This window comes from Amphiprion ocellaris, chromosome 20 (assembly GCF_022539595.1).
Source record: "Amphiprion ocellaris isolate individual 3 ecotype Okinawa chromosome 20, ASM2253959v1, whole genome shotgun sequence".
NCBI classification, from domain to species: domain Eukaryota; kingdom Metazoa; phylum Chordata; class Actinopteri; family Pomacentridae; genus Amphiprion; species Amphiprion ocellaris.
In genome coordinates this window covers 10,819,667-10,836,177 of record NC_072785.1, presented here as the reverse complement: position 1 = coordinate 10,836,177, position 16,511 = coordinate 10,819,667, and the positions used below count along the sequence as shown (strand labels likewise).

Sequence of the window (16,511 nt, the reverse complement as noted above, 5' to 3'; positions counted from 1 at the left end):
ATCCATTCCACTAGATACCCCCAACAAGCTGTTCAATTGTCCAAAAGGACAAACTGAGAACACCCCCCTTTTCTTGTATGTATGTGTGTGTTTGGTTGTACAAGGCTCTATGTGTAAATTTGGGAGGGGTAGAGTTCCGTCCTTGCTGACCATATGTCTGCACTGCAGGGAGATGAATGGGTTGGGGGTGAGGGGCTGCAATCTGCCAAGTATTTAAGAATGCCAATAATTTGTAAATAGCCCTGGTCGAAGGGTTAAGTGCAGCCTCTGTCCCGGGACACCCCCAGTGGGACGGCAACGTGAGAACCTAACGTCCAACTCCAGCTTAAATTCTCATTAGACTAACACATCCGTTTTTGTTTTTCCCCTTGTCCCCGTTTCCACCTCTACCTTCTAGGACTTGAAGAAAGTTTCCGAAGTGCTCTTGCAGAATCCAGTCCATCCGTGGCCCTGGTTCCAGTCCTGGACTTGCCTGACTCCCAGATCCTCCACCTGTCCTGCTGGCTCAGTTTATAGAAACACAGCCAGAGTCAACAACCAGACTCCAGCCATCCACAGCACTGGAATTCAGTGGGGCTTTTCTGGAGGAACGACTCTTGACAGCCCAACACCTAATGACTTACAACAGGGCATTGGTGAATGTGGAAAAGGAAAACTGCATAACTACTCATTAATGCTGACTGTTTGGTGCAGCTGATTGTTGAAATGCAAAGCTGTATGTGTCTCCAAGTGGTTTTGATGGTGTGTGGTTTTGAGGATGTGTTTATTCCACTTCAAACCTCTGAACTTAGGAGGGTAATCCACTCTGTCCTCCACTGGAGTTGCAGACTGCAACAGCTGTTACTCTACCTCGCACAAGTCTTATGGAACTTATATCACCTAAAGCTACATACCAGAAGACTAGAGACCTAGTCTACAAAAGGAGACACCAGCAGTGTCTCATTCCACGAGGCGATAAACTGTATCCCCTGATATCCCACCGTTTCTGGTGGAATTTCTCTTAGCACGCTAGCTAAGACCCCTCATAAAGGCCTAGCACCACTGCCGACACCATCTGTTCAGTTGTAAACCTATAGATTTACTGTGTGACTGGTTTGTGGCTGATGTGTTAGGATGAGGTGAGTGTGTTTCTCTCGCTCATGCTCCACGGGACTCAAGGTATGTTATTATTGTGTAATGGGCAGTCAGCACCAAGTACCTGAAAAGATTAGGCCTCTTTATATTTTCTATTGATTCTAAGGCAGCCTGGTTAATAGGAGAAGGACGCTACCACACACAGCTGCAGGGCAAGTGAGTGTTCTGCGAGTGTGTGTGTGTGTGTTGGTGGGTTGTCAGAGGACACAGTGTGGCAATGTGGGAAGAAAATAACACTATTAACCATTGCTCCTGGAACATTTCTTTTCTCAAAGATCATGAACCGTATTGATAATCTGAGTTGGAATGCATCTTCACTCCGGCTATTCTCTTCATCACGATTGTGATGGCGGCAGGAGTGGAGTGGGGCTATTGATCTTCACCCACCACAGCGCTGCTTTGATTATTGTTATCAAAAATTGAACAATAGAGTCGGCCAATGGAGCCTGAAGATTTTTATTGAGGGTTGAAAAACACAAACAAGCAATTATTTATGAGAGCGAGCAAGCCAATGCCCCATAACTATTCAGTGTGTGTTAATGTTCCCCTATTTTGTTTTGAAGGGCCCCACCAGGGGGAGTTTTGGAAATTTTGAATGGCACAGCTATTAAATCAGTAGGAAGATTTGGATGTTTCTTATTAGGCGTTTTCATGCACTTTTACATGTAAGTCAAGAAAATACCCATAAATTTGATTGTATTTAAATAAATGTAGCTGTTTAACACCCACAGATTTGGCAACAACACACAAAGTCAAGAGGGAGTGTTTACTTTGTCAATTTTCTTAGTTTTTAAAATAACTAAATGTGTGTAACTGTCTGCATGTCATGCAGTATGTTGCCAAAAAAGACTGTGCTGAGCAAATAAGTGTGTCTTCTTTTTTACTGGTTTACAAAAAATATTAAGAAGTGGTTTTGTTCAGACTAAGTTATGAAAATTAAGAAACAACACGTCGGCCAAGAAAAATCGATAACGATTACACTAAAACATAGAAAAGCAGCATGCTAATCATAGAAAAAAATCTGCCCCCAAAGAGTTATATTGTGCACAAAATATTTTTGAACCCTTCAACTGATGACAAATTCATGACCACAGAGTTAAGCCACACTCCAGTCGGGTGTTGATTTAAAGGACAATGATCAAATAGCGTGACAAGGGTGCAGATACTCCTTTGAGCAGTGACCATAAAATGCTGCCTTAACATGCAGCTTTATTTTTGTAACTCAATGCCACAGATCACAATAGACAGACAAGAACAGGGCATTGACATGCTGGATGCTACATGGCTGTTAGGGCTGTAGCCAGGTGCTTGAATGTCCACAACTCTAGAAATAATTTGAGAAAACATGGTACGACAGTTTGCCACACGATGCTCTGCATGGACGTGTCTGACAATGTAATCCTGTTCACCAAAATGTCCACCAACCTTACCAAGTCCTTTAGGTGTGATTGTGATTTCTGGTCTGTCACTTCCATCTCAATCTGCCCATTATCATTTCCAGTATAGTGTGTACTTGGTTGTTCCATGATGGTCGTTCTGTTGTTGAGATGTTGCGTGTTGGAACAACAAATATTTTAAAAAGAATGAATGAAATTTGGTTAAATTTTTCATGCTGTGTTTATGTTATTTTATATTAGCAGTAGACGTAACTTAATTAAATCTCCCCCCCAGCAAATGTTACTGAGTTTTGAATCTATCCAGCTTTTCCTGAAAGTACAAAAACAATACGAGGAATTGTCATGTAACGCAACAATAAAATACAAGACCCAGCTTTTCAGTAAACACAGAGGAGCACAACCACTAGAATTCATTGCACAGCAACCACTTGTCGATCACACGCCAAACATTACATTTTGTCTTTCAGCGGGAATGTTTTCATACAGACACAGGCAAAGCCAAAAGTATATCTTCGCAACCTCATCATAAGCAATGTGATGGCCTATGGCAGACACATTTCTTTGTGTCCTGACCACCGTGCTTCCTCACAAAATGAATAAAGACAGGGTGACATTTATTTTTCTCATGTGTTTTGTCAACTGTACATTTTCTACCAAGCTGACCTGCAACCACTCTGCAAACAAACTGGCTGTTGTGGCTAATATTGTCCTTTGTGCGCAGTGTACCAGCCCGCGGCCCTTGTCATTGTGGCCTTGCACATGGACTTTAACTGTGCGTTTCTTCCTCCAGGCAAACCCGGCTGATGTGTGTGACTCTCTTTCCCCATAGCAGTGAGCTACAGTAGGGGAGCCCAGCTCAGAAGCAGCCTCTCCGCATGAAACGCCTCCTCACATTGTGGTCTGCTTGCCTCAGTGACTGTGGTTTTGTTTGTTTTCATGTTTGAATCCTTCTTCTTTCGTGATGTATTGTTTTCTCCCCCTGACGTATTGTGAAAACATGTCTTTATGGTCACAGCACTGACTTCATGGAACTTTCTCTGTCCGTGCAACTGTCAAGCCCACACATGCTATTGAGTGGTGTCTGCTTCCCTCTTGTGGTCAATAGAAATAGTGCAATTTAAGCATGTGGGTACAGTATTTACAATCATATCCTGAGTGAAACTTTGTGTAAATGACTCCAAATGACATTAGGAATAGAATTGTATATCCCTTACCTACCCCTTCTCTAGAAATATTTGCTTTCATGCTTCACATTCTCTGAAAAGACACTAAAACATTTCTGAATATCACACAGACAACACTTTATTCTTTTCACTATTTTAATTATTGGAGGTTTTGTGGTTTTTTTGTGTTTTGTGATTTGATGATCAACCCATGTGACATTTTACTTTTACATTATAACAAAGGCAGTTAAATTCTTACATACATTTTGATTATATTGCATTTTCATTTCTGTTCATGTGTCTTTGTAATGCAGTAATTTGTGTACTGTGCTCTGAAAGAGTAGCAGAACTTGGATCAATTATTGATTCCCCACCTCGAATTATAATATTCTGACATGCAGGGGGGAAAAAAATGCCGCTGTAGCTAAAAACGTTAACAATCAGTCCTCTCCTTTTAACTGGGCCCATCAGTCATGATAATGAGTCAGCATGTACAAAAATAACACACCCAGGCTGTGATCTAATCTATGTGTCCACTACTAATTTGCTCAACTTTGTTTTTTCATGGAAAAATTGTTGGAAATATTCCTAACAATTTTCTGAGGTGTAATGTAGCGTCTTCAAATTGCATGTATTGTCAGATCAAACCTCAAAGATATTCAGTTTACAGTGGAACAGAATGGTTGCCATTTTTGACATCGTAAACCCAGACAACTAATGGATTGTCAAGATCATAGGCAGCAAATTTTGTATTGATCGGCAAATCAATTAATCGCCTGATAGATGCGGCACTACGTGAGAAGAGAATTATCCACAACAAGAGAAGCCTATTGGTGTTCCTGGACTGTGCCAAAAGGTACATGGAACACATAGACAAGTATTTTGTGTTCAAACTCTGGCTGTACTAACATTAGATATCCAGGAAATATCAGCTCAAACCATAGAAGGAAAACGATCCACAGAAGGCCCTCAGAAAACACCAGACTGTATTTACAGTGCTGTGTTTTATTTCTTTAACTGTGTGACTCGATAACTTCTATTTTTACACCATGTACTCTGTACAGTACATATTTATAGACTAGGCTAGTGTGAAGATGTACAGCGTGTATTCTTAAATAAGATCGGTTGAAACAATGTAATAAAAGGTTGGATCTTTCCTCATTTATAAAAGGTAATATAGAAAGGATATCCACTAAAATACTAAGGTCTATTCTGTTTTATTTAGATTATTGCTGTGCAATGAGTACTATTATATGCTGGTGTAGGTGACTGTGTGAGAGACCAACTCTTTTATTGTCTAGTCTGTCAAGTTGCATTAGCTTGTTACATTGGAAGCTGATAATGACTAAAGGACTGCAACTGGCAGCACATGAATACAACTGCAATGAAGTTAGACAGACTTTATTAATCCCAAGAGGGAAATTTTGTATACATTTCTATGGCAGCTTATAGTTCAGGGTTGGATACATGCACCTATCGTGGGTCTTGAGTTTGTCTTTGGTTTATTTATACATCTTTTGTGTTGATGTTTTAAATGAAATGAGCTGTTTTCAGTTTGAAGCAGATTGGTTGTGAAGCTGTTTCTAATAATAGGCTACAGTCTGTTGTTTTAAATCACTTTTGAAAACTTATTTTGGCTACTGAGTTACACTGTATGTTATTCTAGATTTTTTTATTGGAGTCCTGCATTGTTCCATTGTTTTTGTATTTTGTTCTTGGTCTTCTAGTGTTCTTTTTTAACCTAACCAATGTTCGCACAGTTGTCCTCCCATGTGGTCTTACTCAACTCGTCTGTGACTCTTGTCACTTCCACCATGCATAATATATATTATCAACTTTGTTAATTTTCTCTCTCGTACTTTGTGCTTTGTCCACTCTGTCCTCTCTCTCCCTTTACCTCTCTGCAGGTATTTCTGGCTCTGGAGCTGTACGTGTCTGATCCGTGGCTACTTATTCCACCAAACTGTCCAGTGTTTACTTTGTCTTGTTTGTTATCAGTTTGTCTCTGCTTTCCTTTCCTCCTTCCATGCCACCTTCACCCCAACTGTAATAATACTTTTATGGGGTATTTACTTTTTGACTTAGTCAGGTAACTTGTTAGAGTATAAAACATGGCAGGTCTGTAACTCTGACATTTAAAGGCACTATATGGTGAAAATCCATATTTGTTGTGTTTTGTGGTTGTTATAAACTTCGAGGTGTAAAATATAAGCTGTAAAGATACAAGGACCTTTACTTCTGCCATTCCTCAAGCCCCACCATAACTAGTTAGCCTCCAGCTTTACAAGTGAGTAAGAATTCACCCCAAGTGCCATATAACACCTGACTAACCAATAGTCGTGCAGCTAAAACTGTGATTGACAGCTCAAACTCCAGCTGTCAGTCACAAGACTCATCTCATTTCACGGATTGCAGCCTCCTCACCTCCTCTGTTCTCCTGCCCATGATCCAGAAATCAGTCTTTTTGTCCTGTCAAAAAGGACGTCTTAGTTCCTAAAATGCATCTCGAGGACAGAGGATCTAGAGGCTTGCCGGAGGAATTATGAGTGGGAATGATGAGTCTTTTTTTTCTTTTTTTGCACCTGTGAAACAAAAGTGGTGTGACACAGCTGGCGTATACAAACCATGTTGGGAGCAGGAATAACAAATGTTTGTATATTATTATATATCACTCAATCATATCATGCCACTCCTTATTTATATAGAAGTCTTTTGTGTGTCACTCATCTTTTATACTTTACCACACTTTTGTGTTAAATAAAAAAAATACAAATGTGTGACATTCTCGTCACATTCTGTAATGTTGTAAACCGAATTTGAAGAAAATATGTACTTTAAGTCATCATTAACACTATTCTGTTTATCTGACAGAGATTGCACAGACAGCATGTTCCTCTGAAAGGACAGCAGCAGCTCAATGTTTTGAACAGCAAAAACAGCCTGTTGATAACAGCCCTAAAACCAGGAGTTTCACGGTCAAAGGGAAACGAACCATCTTTGGAGTATTTTGAACTTAAAAAAAAAGCTAGAAGACACACTGTAGGATTTACTGAAAAGAAGCACAACATGGGACCTTTACGTTGGTCAGGTTAATTTGTATTTTATAAAACATTCCAGGATCTTAACTGTAATATTTGAATTTCTCAAGTAAAATCACACAAAAATAATAATAATGTGAAGACTTTACAACATCAATTTTATTTCTCTACTGGAAAGCACTATGGCTGAATTTATTTATATATATATATATATATATATATATATATATATATATATATATATATATATATGTGTGTGTGTGTGTGTGTGTGTGTGTAATTGTGAGTCATTTTATATATTTAAAAAAATCATCCATTGTTGTTTAATTTTATTCATTTTTTTACATGACTTTTAGCGTTTGTATGTTGTGTTTTGTTGCACAGCACTTTGTAGTGCTAATTTAATAAGTGCTATACCATAAACATTATTATTATTATTATTATTACTATTATCATTATCATTACTATTATCATGATCATGATCATTATCATTATTATGATGATGATGATGATGGGTGTCAAATGTCCTCAAATCTGCAGGTCTGCCCCGAAGAGGAACTGAAAATCTTTGTTTCCCACCGTACATTTTCAGGGACGTACGTGCGTCAGAGATTGTTTTCACCGTTAGCAACAAAGCTAACAGGATACTCACATTGTTAATAACGAATATACTGGACATACATCATTTATAGTAAGTACTGTTGACTTACACTATATTGCCAAAAGTATTCGCTCACCCAGCCAAATAATCAGAATCAGGTGTTGCAATCACTGCCATGGCCACAGGCTGCTGCAGACTGCTTTTACAAACATTTGTGAAAGAATGGGTCGCTCTCAGGAGCTCAGTGAATTCCAGCGTGGAACTGTGATAGGATGCCGCCTGTGTAACAAATCCAGTCGTGACATTTCCTTGCTCCTAAATATTCCACAGTCAACTGTCAGCTGTATTATAAGAAAGTGGAAGTGTGTGGGAACGACAGCAACTCAGCCACAAAGTGGTAGACCACGTAAACTGATGGAGCGGGGTCAGTGGATGCTGAGGAGCATAGTGCCAAGAGGTCGCCAACTTTCTGCAGAGTCAATCGCTACAGACCTTCAAACTTCATGTGGCCTTCAGATTAGCTCAAGAACAGTGCTTCAGCAGAGAGCTTCATGGAATGGGTTTCCATGGCCGAGCAGCTGCATCCAAGCCATACATCACCAAGTGCAATGCAAAGCGTTGGATGCAGTGGTGTAAAGCACGCCGCCACTGGAGTCTAGAGCAGTGGAGACACGTTCTCTGGAGTGACAAATCGCGCTTCTCCATCTGGCAATCTGATGGACGAGTCTGGGTTTGGTGGTTGCCAGGAGAACAATACTTGTCGGACTGCATTGTGCCAAGTGTAAAGTTTGGTGGAGGGGGGATTATGGTGTGGGCTTGTTTTTCAGGAGCTGGACTTGGCCCCTTAGTTCCAGTGAAAGGAACTCTGAATGCTTCAGCTTACCAAGACATTTTGGACAATTCCATGCTCCCAACTTTGTGGGAACAGTTTGGAGCTGGTCCCTTCCTCTTCCAACATGATTGTGCACCAGTGCACAAAGCAAGGTCCATAAAGACATGGATGACAGAGTCTGGTGTGGATGAACTTGACTGGCCTGCACAGAGTCCTGACCTCAACCCGATAGAACACCTTTGGGATGAATTAGAGCAGAGACTGAGAGCCAGGCCTTCTGGTCCAACATCAGTGTGTGACCTCACAAATGCACTTCTGGAAGAATGGTCAAAAATTCCCATAAACACACTCCTAAACCTTGTGGACAGCCTTCCCAGAAGAGCTGAAGCTGTTATAGCTGCAAAGGGTGGACCGACGTCATATTGAACCCTGTGGATTAGGAATGGGATGTCACTTATGTTCATATGCGAGTCAAGGCAAGTGAGCGAATACTTTTGGCAATATAGTGTATGTAGCACTAGCGCTTGTGTTGTTTGCTATGTTCAACTTCTGCTGCAAATTTCATCTTTGTTGTTAACGCTGTGCTATTAATGATTCCACGTATGGAAAGTAATAATCTGTTTTCTGCTGTAACGTGTTGTGGAAATCATTTATATGTTGAATTTTCATTTTAGTTCCTAATTACATTTTTTTTCAGTGTTACGATATAAAACATTATACATTATTTGAATATTAATTACTGTTAAGCTGTATTTGCACAATTTAATAACTGTTTCTTCATGCTAGCTACAATTGTAATGCTATATTTTTCCCCTCAGGTGGGTGCAATGAAAGACTCACCAAGTGGCTGAAGGGGTGATATCAAAATGCATCAGTGTCCTGTGTGTTTAAAATCTTTTCTGACGCCTTACAAACTTAATCGACATCATATCATCCACACTGGACAGAAGCCCTTCATCTGTAAACTCTGTGGAAAAGCCTTCACACAGTCTGCACATTTAAAGACACACTCACAGAATGTCCACTGCTCAAGGCTTCCAGGAGACCATCTGCAGGATGACGTTTTACCTGATAACCAACAACCAACCTGTGATAAACCAGCTGCAGAGATGAACACCCATGGCAAGAGTAACTACAATAGAATAATATCAGCTGTACCATCCTCTGTGGCATCCATATGGAAAGAAGAAATTGTGGCTGATGAATTTGTTCTTGCTCCCTCTGAGAGTGGGATTTCACCAAAGAATATTCCACATGTGAGGGATAATTCGGTTGCTCTGAGCAGTATCTCAAATCTGATGGATCCAGTACTTCAGGAGCAAGATGATTCTGCAAGTGTGGAGTCCTCTGTAAACAAAGCCCATAATGGATATACCTGCAAAGTCTGCTTGGAGTCATTTCCTTCATCTCTTCAGCTGTGGATTCACTCAACAATTCATAACAAAACAACGCAGCCTGAAATTAGCAAAGAATCGCTGCAGACTTTTTCTAAGAAGTCAAATGTCAGAAGGGACATACTGTCACAAGAGCTGATCTCCAGTAAAAACAAAATAACTTTGAAACATCAGTGTCCTAAATGTTTCAAACTGTTCTGCTCACCCTCCAAATTGCGAAGGCATTTTCTTATTCATACAGGACAGAAGCCCTACTCATGTACAGTCTGCAGGAAAACGTACAGGCAGAAGGTCCACTTGAAATCCCATTTATCTATGTCAAATAAATGTTCACTTTCTGCCAGTATTGCAAGGAAAAAACAGATGCTTCATAATGGAAATCAAACCTCAGATTTGCCACCTCAGTCTTCACTCCAGCAGCATCTCATCCCTTGCACTCCTGTGGATTCCTCAGTGGAACTGGAGCTGCAGTGTAAAATCAGTGCTCTGCAGGACCTGAGAAAGATGGAAATCAAGACAGATGCAGTTGAAGAACCAGAACAGCCCCTAAAATCAAGTGTTTGTTTTAGGTTTATAGAACAAGAGCAGCAGTTTTTCACACAAAAAGGCTTGAAACCATTCCAGTGTGAGATCTGCAACAGAGCATTTCGTTTGGAAGTTAATTTAATACGCCATCATAAAATTCATAGCAACCAAACAGAATTAGTAAGAAGTCCTACCCCTGTGCACAACAGTAATACTGTGAACGGGTCAAATTCTGAAATAATTAAACATTTGCCTGGATCGAGCAGTGCAGACCTAGTTGTCCTGGGCGTCAATGTAAAAACAGAAACACAAAATGACATTTGCTCTGATGACAATGGAACTTTGAATCAGGATGCTGACATTACGTCGACTGAAAACCAGAACAAAACCTGCCCTGCCATCAGAAAACCACAGAGAATTCCCACCATACATCAGTGCCACTCATGTTCAAAAGGCTTTCTCTCTCTATCAAAACTTCAGAGACACATGATGATCCATACTGGACAGAGACCATTTGGCTGTGATATATGTGGAAAGACGTTTCGTCAGAAAACACACTTGCGGGTTCATTATCGGACCCATGCGTGGTCTAAATATCACAAACAGCGATCGCTGTATATCAAACGGCCACCTTCTGGTGTCAGTTGGTTTAACACAAAGATGGCAACAGATGTCCCGGTCCAGGGAATGATGGGGCAAAAAAAGGATTATCTGAGAAACAGTGACGTCTCCTCTGTGAATCACCTGGATCAGGCTATTCTCATGATGAATGACCAAACTAAAGATAACAGAGAACCAGAGAACACATTGACATTGCAAAATGCTGTTGTGCATGTGAGAAAGGTTTCCAATGTGACTGTGAAAAAGACACAGACTGTTAAATCAGTGCAAAATCCAGGCAACATACAACATAAGTGCTTTCAGTGTCTGAAGTGTTTTCCGAGTGCATCCAAATTGCAAAGACATGAGATGGTACACACAGGTTTGAGACCATTCTGTTGTCTTATTTGTGGGAAAACATTCAGACAAGCTCCACATTTGAAAACCCATGAAAGAACTCACTGTAAAAGGAGGCCATCAAAGCCCATCTGTCAACAAGGGAACACCAGAAAACTTAAGCTGAAGAATCAACAGCAGCTTTACCCAAGAATTAGAGTTCATGTCCCACCACAGAAAAAGTCTGTAAACACAGACTCTACACTCTCAAATTTTGAAGTTGTTGATAATGCAGGGACTAGACTGCTCTGCAGCAGGCCTGAAGAATCTATCACAGAAGTGAGCTGTCTCCTAAACACCAACTCTAAAAGTAAAGTAACTTTTAAAAAAAGAAGGCTTCACATTTGCCGAATATGCTGTAAGAACTTCTCCTCACCGTACAAGCTTTCAAGGCACTTGGTCACTCACTCTGGAATAAGGCCATACAGATGCATTTTGTGCAACAAAACTTTCACACAGAAAGGTCATCTAAAACTTCATGAGCACAGATGCAGACACGGTGACAAGATTTCAGACTGTAGTCAGAGTGACAGGATAAACAGTAACCATCCCCAGGCGAAGTCCATTGAGAACCTCACTCGTACAGATTTCAATGCGAATACAACAATGGATCAGCGAGAGACACAGTATGCCTGTGTAAATCCTTACTCAATTACTGATACAGACTTGGCTCATTGCTCAGAGGCTATAGACGCTGAATGGCTAAAGGTGCCAGAAGTGGGCTTGAAAGAAGAGAACACTGAATCAGAGCAAAAGCAGACAGAAAATTGTAATCAGGCTACAGACAATTATAGTTATTCTTTTGCTACAGAATTTGCCTTTGAAATAAATGAGCTGGTCCAAAATCAAAACATGGCCGCTCCACCTTTGTCACATCAGCATGAGGGTAATGCACATAGTGTAGAATTACCATGTGAGCCTGTGTCAGAGAGCAACAAGCTGCTCAGTGATGGATTTGTGAGTTCTATAGTTGATAACTACTGGTGTGAACCTCTGGCTGTGTTTGAATGTGCCAAATGCACTGCAAGTTTTACAAACAAAAACAATCTTGAGCAGCACGTTTGTTCAACTGCCGTTCAGCATAAAATTACAGAGTCGGCCCAGAGGAACCATTGTGACATTTGCTTCAGATATTTTGTGTCTCCCTGGAAACTTAAAAGGCACTATCTTGTGCACACAGGTCAGAGGCCATTTAGGTGTGACATTTGTGGCAAAACTTTCACACAGTCTGCACATGTCAGAACACATGAACGGACTCACTCATACGCAAAGTGATACCGTGTAACATTTGTTTTTGGTCTTAAATTGCTTCTTTGCTAATAAGCATTATGTGTCATTGATGCGATTTTTTAATATGTGGTGGTCTGCTGGGTCCTAAGGGTGCACCGTAAAAAATTACGTGACAAACTATTCAGAAGGCCAGTTCAGTTCTGGACAATCTGCTTGCATTTGCAGAGAGGTAGATACTGTCAAAACTCGTCTTTATCACGGATGTTGTCTTTTGTTGGATTATTGTGCCTTACATAAGTCTTGTTTATTAACCCGTGTTCCTTTATTGTAGAAGTTTAGAATAGTTCACATATATATATCAGTAGCTGTAACTTAGAGTAGTATGCTGTAGTGGAAAAGCACTGGGTGTCTGTGCCCGTGTGAACATTTGTGTTTCAGAGATCAACAAGGATGGTATCTCATGTTGAAGACTACACAACTCAACAGTTCAAGGGAAGGGTTACCTCACCCTGAGGTGAGAAGGAGAACAAGGAGCGCAGTCACGAGCCGTGCATGAGCGGACACAGGATGAGAGAAGAAGCCAATCAGAGGGAGAAGATACTAAAAAACCTTGCATGATTTTGTAGCACTATATAAGTCTGGGTATGGGTGAAGCTAGGCGTAGTCAGACTTCATGAACTGACAGTCTCTCGGTTGCTGTTAGGGAAAGAAGTCTGGACCCAGAATTCTGTTCTGTTATATTCAATCTTCTGCTAAATAAACATTTGTAGTGACACCTAAATACCTTCTCTTATTGCTTCATTCAACGAACGTGCAGGAGCTATCTCACATATAGTCTATTTTGCTGGTAGATTGGGATTGAGCTCCAACACTTTCTCCCACTACATAGGATAATGTTCTGGTAAGCCAGAGGAGCATCTTCAACTAGAAACTAAGAATGACTAAATGCTCTGTTGAACATCACAAGTGGTCCTTCCTTTCTGTGACCATCCGGTGATACAGTTCCTCCTGGTTCTGCTTATGTTGTGTGATTTTACCGCTTTATAAACCTTAAGCAACTGTTATGAAGCAGTTGCACTCAACAATAAATAAAGTTATACTGATTCTAAATCTATGTGTGTTGAATATTGATGCGTGTGCATGTGTGTATGTGAGAAGTGTCCATTTAAAATTACATTTAATGAATAGTTTCATGTGGTATTTTTTATTTATTTTATCTTCATAGCATGTTTCTCTAAAATGAAATAATAGCCTTTGACCGGGAGTGTTTTCTGACTACCACACCCACTGAACAGTAGTACCATACTTGTGACAAAAAGAACACATTTATTTCCTACCTCCCTTCCTAGATTAATATGTAAACACATTGTTTAGATGTTTATATACCAGATTATATTTTCCCACACCTTGTGACACTTCTTTATGTTTTCTTGCATGCTCCATCATATATTTTACAAATCTACTAAACTACTACTAAACTAACTACTAAATCTGTTTTATATATTTAGATTTTTCTTCTTCTGTTCTCTTAAACATAGTCTGTCTAACTTCCCCGAAGGTTTCCACACACGACAGTTAACTTTTGTTGTCGCAAACATGAAGCGGAACGGAAGACATGCTTTTGTACCTGGGGAGGATTTTAGGGACGCACTCATTCAGGAAGTTAGTCGACTACAGCGCGTTTTGGTTGTGTACATGCGTAACCAACCGTCCTACGACAACTACACTCATGCTGGAATAAAGATAAAGGTTAGTGAGCTTACTTTGTAATTTATTTGTGAAACATCATGTCGTAGGGCTAACATGAACATTTTTATCATCATAAAGAAAATTCTGAAGCAGTTATTTCTTAGTGCTACTAGCTTAGCTCATTGTGAAAGCTAACATTGCCGGTGTTGTGCCATAAAGTGACTGTCTGCAAAAAAACGATTTCAGTTATCTCCATGGCTCAGCATTATTTTGCCTCTTTGTGTCTTACAGGAACCATTTCAGTCCTTTTTTTACCAGTTAAAATAGCTTTAAAGGGCCTTTTCAACTCATATAAAACCGTTTTCTGCTTGACAGAAAGTGACTGCATCAATGTTATTCATGCATCAAAATGATTTAATTTCATTCACGAGAGTGATAAATTAGAGATATAACCTATAGAACAATGGCAAAAGATTGAATTCTTTATTTTATATAGAAAACATATCCATTAATCATGGTAATTACAGTCTAAACCCGGATATTAGACGCATTAAACATACAGCTTACACATGAGAATCAATCATATATTATTGCCTATAATTGAGGGCTGACTGTCTTTATTGTCGATTCATATGTTAGTTATTTTCTGGATTAATCAATTATTTCTTTGGCTTGGAAAATCTCAGACAGCGGTGATAAATGTTGATGAGACTTTCTCAAAGCCCAATATGACATATGAACATATTTAAATGTCTAGTTTTGTCCACAGCCCGAAGATTAGATAAACTATGAAATATTTAAATTTAATAAGCTGGATTTAGAGAATTTCGAGTTTATTCTTTAAAAATATTACTCAAACCAATACAACTTATTGATCAATTATCGCAGCTTTAGTATAATCTTAAATATGAGGCCTGATCATGCTGTCAACTGCAAACATTTCTTTGGCCACAATCATGCAGTTACATGCAACGTTTGAGTTTCTCAAAGACAAACGTGTTCACCACAGACGTAAAGTTATGTATATTTGCATGCTATGATCCAGATAAAAAAGAGCTGTAGATGTATGTAAACTGAGTGGTAATCGGTTTTTGACAGTTAATCACTTTCTGACACAGCACTGGTACCAATAGAGTGTTTAATAAAGTACAATGTTTTAGAACTGTACATAACCCCAACTCTTGTCCGAATTAACCCACTGAATGTTTAAAATGAGCTTTTTGACTTACTTGTACAGCCATGCCCTGTTTAAATACACAAATTCAGATTGGTTCCTTATGGTGTATAGTTACTGCAGCTTTCAAACAGTAAAATAATTTCTGCTCTTTTTGTTTCTGACAGTCACTGTAGCTGCTTGAGATGGCCACCACAGAGAAAGAAACCCCTGCTAAAAAGGCGGCAGCGCCATCTGTGTCTCAGATAAATGCAGAATATGTCACACAGGTAATGACAGTACATGTACACCTTCATATGTGGTCTAACATTGTGTGCTGAAGTTTCCTTTTAATGCAATGTCCGTTATGTCTTATATCAAAAGGGGTTTTGTGTGTGGTAAGGAGATTGGGCAAGTGGAAGGAATGTACCTGTGACATAGTGATCAACCTAGAAGAAAGTCTGTCCATTCTCACAATACTGCCTTTTGTGGATAGTTCAATCTCTGTCATATTAAACCAGAAAAGAATATCCAACTAGAGCCCAACTGACCTATCGATAGACCTTTAATATAAATATATATCAGTATGCGAACGGTACTGAAATTATTGAAAACAATGGGGTTGGAACTGATCTGCTGGACAAATTATGTAATGATACCATTTACAACTTACTCCAAACATCTGCTTCTGCATGATTTTCTGCAATTTAAAAGTAGAATCTTTCCCATGTCAGCACATATCAGACACCATATACGTCTGTTAGAGGCCTATATCCCATGCAGTGTAAACCATAGGGAGCAAAGTATATGTTTTGTTAAACTTTCCACCCATATACCAACCTGTAATCATTTATGCTGTCTGCATGAATTATTTTTTGCATGTTTATGTTTACATTTTGAATACTGAGGATGATATTCTTTCTTTTTTCAGTTGGCTAATAAATATTGGGCTCCGAATGCAAAGAATAAACTACCATTTGACCCTAAGGTGAGTTAACTGCATTGCTGCCTTTTGAAGTTTTTTTTTTTTTTTTTAGTTGAACTTAAGTGACAAATAAATCATATACACAGATCAGTCACAGTTTAAAAAACGCTGTGCGGTGTACTGAATGACATGGGTAACATTGGCACCTATCAAGAGACGAGATAGCTGGCAGAAAGTGAACAGTCAGTTTTTAAAATGATGTGTTGGAAGCAGAATTTGGTCTGGTTGGTTTTGACAAGGGCCAGACTGTGAAGGCTAGGCAACTGACCGTTCCAAAATGACAGGTCTTGCAGAGTGTTTTCGGTATACAGTGGTTATCAGATATTGTCCGAGGAAGGACGACTGGTGAAAAATGTATTGAGTGCCAAAGGATG

The 16,511-nt window shown here is 39.6% G+C and overlaps 3 protein-coding genes across 6 annotated transcripts in view; all 3 read left to right on the top strand.

Annotated features, from left to right (window-relative positions):
- The window catches only part of dph6 (diphthamine biosynthesis 6), a 59,084-nt gene extending 55,100 nt beyond the window's left edge, over window positions 1-3,984 (top strand). For both annotated transcript variants that reach the window (XM_035951465.2, XM_023277390.3), the window contains exon 15: window positions 398-3,984. In XM_035951465.2, coding sequence (XP_035807358.2) covers window positions 398-516 — 119 coding nt within the window. In that variant the 3' untranslated portion in view covers window positions 517-3,984. The remainder of the gene's footprint in view (window positions 1-397) is intronic.
- A 3,340-nt stretch (window positions 3,985-7,324) lies between these two features.
- si:ch211-235i11.4 (zinc finger protein 770) lies at window positions 7,325-13,091 on the top strand. Its single transcript, XM_023277366.3, has 2 exons — window positions 7,325-7,423; window positions 8,984-13,091. The coding sequence occupies exon 2, from the start codon at window positions 9,032-9,034 to the stop codon at window positions 12,353-12,355; it is 3,324 nt and encodes a 1,107-aa protein (XP_023133134.2). The 5' UTR covers window positions 7,325-7,423; window positions 8,984-9,031; the 3' UTR covers window positions 12,356-13,091.
- An 827-nt stretch (window positions 13,092-13,918) lies between these two features.
- Window positions 13,919-16,511, top strand: part of aqr (aquarius intron-binding spliceosomal factor) — a 56,099-nt gene continuing 53,506 nt past the window's right edge. For all 3 annotated transcript variants that reach the window (XM_055006113.1, XM_023277347.3, XM_035951484.2), the window contains exons 1-3: window positions 13,919-14,059; window positions 15,341-15,442; window positions 16,084-16,140. In XM_055006113.1, coding sequence (XP_054862088.1) covers window positions 15,359-15,442; window positions 16,084-16,140 — 141 coding nt within the window. In that variant the 5' untranslated portion in view covers window positions 13,919-14,059; window positions 15,341-15,358. The remainder of the gene's footprint in view (window positions 14,060-15,340; window positions 15,443-16,083; window positions 16,141-16,511) is intronic.